Source organism: Echinops telfairi, unplaced genomic scaffold (assembly GCF_000313985.2).
Source record: "Echinops telfairi isolate 266 unplaced genomic scaffold, ASM31398v2 ScPeMD7_7420;HRSCAF=8458, whole genome shotgun sequence".
Taxonomy (NCBI): Eukaryota; Metazoa; Chordata; class Mammalia; order Afrosoricida; family Tenrecidae; genus Echinops; species Echinops telfairi.
In genome coordinates, this window is record NW_022111320.1 from 20,543,900 (window position 1) to 20,549,838 (window position 5,939).

Consider the following 5,939-nt stretch of genomic DNA (forward strand, 5'->3'; position numbering starts at 1 on the left):
AATGTCCTTCTTGATAGCATTTTTTCAAGTGAAATTTTTCTTTCTTTTTGAAAGAGGTCAATAGAATGTCACTTGAGTGCCACTCTCCTAATAACGTTTTAAAACAAAGATAAATTCTCTATTAGTAAAATAGTCTGTAATAAAGCAAATTCTAAAAGAAACCCCATTTACTTCAAATCCTCCATCCAAATTATGTAACTCCATATGCCATACACTATAACTCCCTCTATAATCTTTTACAACTATGAAGCCATCGTTCATTGAAATCTTTTTCACTTCACTGCCATTAATGTTAAAATTAATGCTAACAACAAAGTCAGCAGTTCAAACCCACAGCTGTTCCAAGGGAGAGAAATGAGGCTACCTGTGCCCATAAAGATCTACAGCCTCAGAAATCCTACACAGGGTCACTGTGAGTTGGAATTGACTTGATGACAGTGGGTGTGTTTTGGTTTTAAGTCACTGCAGAAGGTCATCGTGCTTGATAAAGCAGATCAGTGAAAAAGAGAAAGACCCTCCAAAGAGATAGATGAAATTGTGGCTTCAACCATGGGTACAAACAGCAACAACTGTAAGAACGGCACAGGACTGGTGTGTTCATCCCCTTGTTCACAGCATCAGTAACAGTCAGAATGGACCCAACAGGAGCTAAGACTGCAATAACAAGTGTGTGTGTAAATACAGGTATGTGGGCACAGCTACACACATTCTCAGATATAATCCAGCACCTTCCAAGAATGGTTTTCAGACCTTAAGACCAAAAGAACTAGGTGGTGCATGCTTACTACCATTGACCAATCTGACCAGGACCGCACAGATGACCCTTGTTATTAGAATGGGAGAGAAAAATAAAACAAAACTCAAATTCTTAAAAAAAAAATCCAAAAACGAGGGGTGGTGGGCAGACTATCGGACCAACTGAGACTAAAGGACTCTGAGAAGCTCGTCCTGGGATATTCTTTAAAGAGTGAATCAATACTATCCCTGAGCTCACCTTTGAGCAGAAAAGCAGATTGACAAACAAAGGCTATTACCCAGTAGAGCAGTGCTCTAATGAAAAATCATCAGTTTTGAGTTGAAAAGGTCAACATTTCATTCAAAGAACAAAGATGATAAGGTGACAAGGGGGCAGGGAAATGAGAGTACTGAAAACAGAACCAGAGCACAATTAAAGAGAAAGTTGATTTTTACAATGTAAAAATGTAACTAATGTCACTAGTCAACTCATTTAGAAATCGTCATATGGGAACCTATCTTGCTGTTTAAACTTTCACTAAAATCACAAAATGTTATTTTTTTTTTAAAATTATAATATACTCTTACATTATATACAAATGATGCACATACAGCATGAACAGATTTATTTTTTAAATTTCCCAAGGAACAATTAACAGACCATATATAATATATTGGATCAAAAGACTGGATACTATTATTTCAGTGTGAAGTCAAAACTCCTAGTTAATACACACTGATCAATGCTCTGAAATGACTTGCCATTTTTAAAATTACATGTGTAGCAGACCTGAGGAGTAGTAGCTGGTTCACTTCCATTAACACTGTCGGGAGATTTCAGGGCTTCGACAGATGCATTCTGAGGAAAAGAAAGAGGTGCTCATTGTAAAGAAACATAAAACTAACAATGGAAAACTGTTGTGAACAAAATGCCAAAACCAATTAGATACATTTAGATTTTAAAATTAGTAACTGCATTTATAAGAATATTTTCATGCAGGGTAAAACTAGTATGGTAGTATTTTAGAAAATTCATTTCATTGTATTATATGCATATATATATATCTAAATATAGCAAAGATTAGTATGTAGTGAGGTTTATTTCAAGCAAATCATTATATGATGTCCCCAGTTTTTTCCCCCTCATGACAAAATTAACATCAGGGATTCAGTTAGCAAACTCTTTCAAGGTAAGAATCCAGAAAACAGCTCTAATGTCAATTGTGTCCTACAATGGTACAATACTCCAAAGTACTTGGGCTAAGCTCTGAAAAATAGGTTGTGTTCTTTTGAAGCAGAAGTCTAAATGACACTGTTAGGACAATTTTCAGAAATTTTTCTAATTAAAAATATCTTCTTTATAATGTGTAAACCTTTTGTTTTGTTCCATTGATATGAGGATTGTTCCAAATTAAGCAACATTCTACTGATTACAACATACTGCCACAGATTCCTTGGGAATGAATAAGATTCTTTGGGATTCAAAATTCTATAAAGCATTCATAATTTACTAATCATCTATCGAAAACTTAGAGCTACAAAGGTGGCCCCAATAAATAACTTCCAAGTTTCAAACAGAAGCATCTTGTAGTCATGTTTCAATATGGTGGTAGTTAAAATAGCAGCAATACATTTCCTCTTATGTCTACAAATGACCAAGAACAAACATTTAATCTTGGTTATTCTTAAATATTAGTAGAGCAGGCCTTCCTACTTAAAAAACTTCTAAAGTTCTCATATTTCACCAATTCAAGACATTAATTAAAGCTACAGACTGGAAAATATAGGAATTACCTTTTAATTTCCTGTTCCCTACCATTTAAAGAATTAGAAATTGTATACGTACACAGAATGTATTTGGGTAGTATCGCAATTAATGCTTTCCAGCCCTAAAAATATACTATACTTACGAACCAAAATCAAATTCATAGAGTCATATGTCATAGAGTCATAGAGTCATAGAGTCAATTCAACTCATATCAACTCTATGGGACAGGGAAGAATGGCCCTTTTGAGTTTCTGAGACTTTACATCTTTCCAGGAGCAAACAGTCTCATCTTTGTTCTGCAGAGCAGCTGGTGGTTTCGAACTGATGACCTTGTGGTTAGCAGCCCAATGCATAGTCCACTATACCACCAAACAAAAAAACTCACTGCCACTGAGTTGATTCCAACTCATAGTGACCCTATAGGGCAAGGTAAAACTGCACCTGTGGGTTTCTAAAACAAAATCTCTATATAGAAAGCCTCATCTTTTTCCCGAGGAGCGGCTGGTGGTTTTGAACGGCTGACCTTGTGGCTAGCAGCCAATACATATACACATAACCACTATACCACCATGGCCCCTTAAAAATATACTGCATAAAACAAGATAAAAATATATACTTTATGAGATCAGCAGGTCTCTTAGCCAGTCAGTACACTCAAAAGTAACCAGCACTTATACTAACAAGAAGGGAAAAGAAAGAGCTCCTTTATCTCCCCTACCCTTTTCTTTTACGATAAGGGCAGGGTGGCAATACAGTCCATATTCAGTTTAAAGTAAATGACTTGGCACATGATTGTGATCCATGCAAAAACAGATATTCTACAAAGTGTTTTAAATGTCACCATATCAAACACGGTATATAAAAAAAAAAACTCCCCTATCCATAAATGAGAGGGGCTTCAAAAAGTTTGTTGAAAAGTTGCATTATCTCTTTATCTTATTTTCCCTTAACCTTTTTGAACTCTCCTCATACATAGTTCATGTATTACTCCATATAGCAAAATAAATGCAGGCCTTAGCAAACAACTACAGATCAGTCTTAGCCTAACATACACTGTAAATTTAAATTATAAATCTCTAGAAATAAAATTAGACATTCTGTCACTATCTGGAAGACCTCCGTGTTTCATCTGGCAAAGCCCAGCACATCTTTCAACTTTCTTTTTTTTTTTTACATGTTATTTCTACTTTTTTTTAATCATTTTATTAGGGGCTCATATAACTCTTATCACAATCCATCTTTCAACTTTCAAATGTCCCTTTGTCACACTCCATGTGGCTTCCTGGAGCGGCTAACACAGCCTGACTTTCTATCTACACAAGTAGACACTTGACATGTTTGTCTCTACACTAAATTATTAACTCTTGGAGAGCACTTAGCTCCTGCATCCCCAGGATCTAACATTGTGTCTACCTGGTTGGCAGTAGGGACTCAATAAAAGGTTACTAAATCCTTAGGGAATCACCTCCTTCAGTAAAGACCTTAAGGCCTTCTCCCAGGGGCAACGCCTAGCTCACAGGATATTTGCACATATTTAACTTAAAAGTATACGCAGGTCTCCTGCCAAATTTGTCTTCAGTTACATTTATCCAATCTTTCAACAACCATTGAGCATTAGAGATATGGCAATTCTTGGGTTGTGAAGTAAAGAGATTCAGTTTTTAAAACTCTGAATTAAGGAAGCATTAGCAGCTGGTAAACTCATAATGAAATTACACCCTCACTGAATTTTTATTGTGTTCTAATGTCAGATTCCCTCTACTCCAAGCAGAGTATTGAGTTCCTATCTGAACAAAAACAAAATGTGCTGTATATACTCGTGTATACGCTGGGTTTTTCAACACATTTTTTATGCAGTTTTTGTGGTAAAATTAGGTGCCTAAGCTGATATTCAGGTGCGCTTATACTTGAGTACATATGGTAAATAAGATTAGATGTTTCATTTACTTTGAGTACTTATTTTAAACAATTCTAATGCCTTCATGAATTATTATAGCACTTTTTGACAATACAAGTTACTTTTATAATTAATGGAGGGTTCACAGTGTCCACAGTGACCAAAACTTACCCTTACTAGACAATAAAGCATCTCTAAGTTTTACTAAATTAAGATCCTATCAGATACATTAAAATGGGGGGGGGGGAGCATCTACCTTCCAGAGATAATTATATAAAACAAAATTCCAAATTTTATAAATTTAACCAGTTAAGAAAGAAGGCAAGTAGTTATTAAGTATTTCCTTTCATATTTTTAATACACAGAAAACTACTACTCTACCAAAAGAAAATTATTTGTCACAGTGGAATCTTCTTACCTATTCAGTGTTGTTTAATTGTTCATTTACATAGCAACCCACTTTTTCCCTTAATGTGTGTTACATCTCAAAACATTCTAGGCCTCCCACCAATACTGCAACAGGGATATCTAACAATGCATGTAAAATTAATGAGCAAAATGTTCCCTTATGAAGAAAATGTATGCCTTTTGACCAAGTGAAGGTAGTCTTTGCTGCGTTAATGAAAACAGTGTTAATTTTGCTGCTGTTAAAAATGAGCAAGAAGCACACCAATCATCAGAATTCAGCAATTTTTTTCTTAATTTTTTTTAGTGCAGTGTTAGCAACAGGACATTGAAGTTGGTTTGAGTGATGGTAAATAGCAAGCAACATTAAAAATTTGCTTCTAGAATTACCAAATGACTTTGCTTCCCCACAATGGGAATGCAGAAAGCGGTGGAAGAACTCACCACACTGTCACTCTGTGTTTTAAGCTGTTTGGAGGGATCCAAAGCAAAAATAGTATATTCAGAGAGAAAAGCAGGCTCTGCTATCATCCCGGCTAGCAGCTGTCTCATTCAGTGTAATAAGCAGGGGTATAAAAATAAAACAAATCATAAAAAACAAATAACAGCATGTTGCAAAGTGTTCTCACCACTCGGCATGCACAACACTGTGTAACAGCCTTGTGGACTTCGCTACCATGAACCACCCTCTCCCCCGCCCACTGCCCCACCTAAAGTAAAATGCTGCATTGGTGGGAAAGGTTAGAAATGAAGATGTGTTGGTCAGTAGAGGACCTCAAAGTTCAATTTACAAATAACTTGCTTACTGACATGCAAATGACATATGTAAATAGGCACCATAACACACAGCTTGTCTGGCAATTTGGTATAAGAATCCATACCCCCCCAAAAAAAAGAAAAGCATGGTAAAGAACACGAAGCCTTAACATAACTTCCATAAATGTTAAGCCTTTCCTTCTTATATATTTAAAAAGAAAACATGGAGATTTACAGGGAAACTAAAACTCATAAAAATTTGAATAATCATTATTTAAACACGTATACATACATATATAAATTATAAATTATAATGGAACAAACTTTTGAAATTGAAAGTTATAGTAAGTTTTAAGGACAAATTCTACAGTACAAAGG

General features: G+C 35.4%; 1 protein-coding gene across 6 annotated transcripts in view; it reads right to left on the reverse strand.

The window, feature by feature from the left end:
- GOLGA4 (golgin A4) overlaps positions 1–5,939 on the reverse strand; it is a 136,023-nt gene that overhangs the window by 97,584 nt on the left and 32,500 nt on the right. For 4 of the 6 annotated variants that reach the window (XM_045297507.1, XM_045297508.1, XM_045297506.1 and 1 more), the window contains exons 3-4: positions 5,250–5,348; positions 1,526–1,594 (exon numbers count right to left, since the gene is read on the reverse strand). In XM_045297507.1, coding sequence (XP_045153442.1) covers positions 1,526–1,594; positions 5,250–5,348 — 168 coding nt within the window. The remainder of the gene's footprint in view (positions 1–1,525; positions 1,595–5,249; positions 5,349–5,939) is intronic. The other 2 variants (XM_045297510.1, XM_045297509.1) reach the window with 1 other exon arrangement.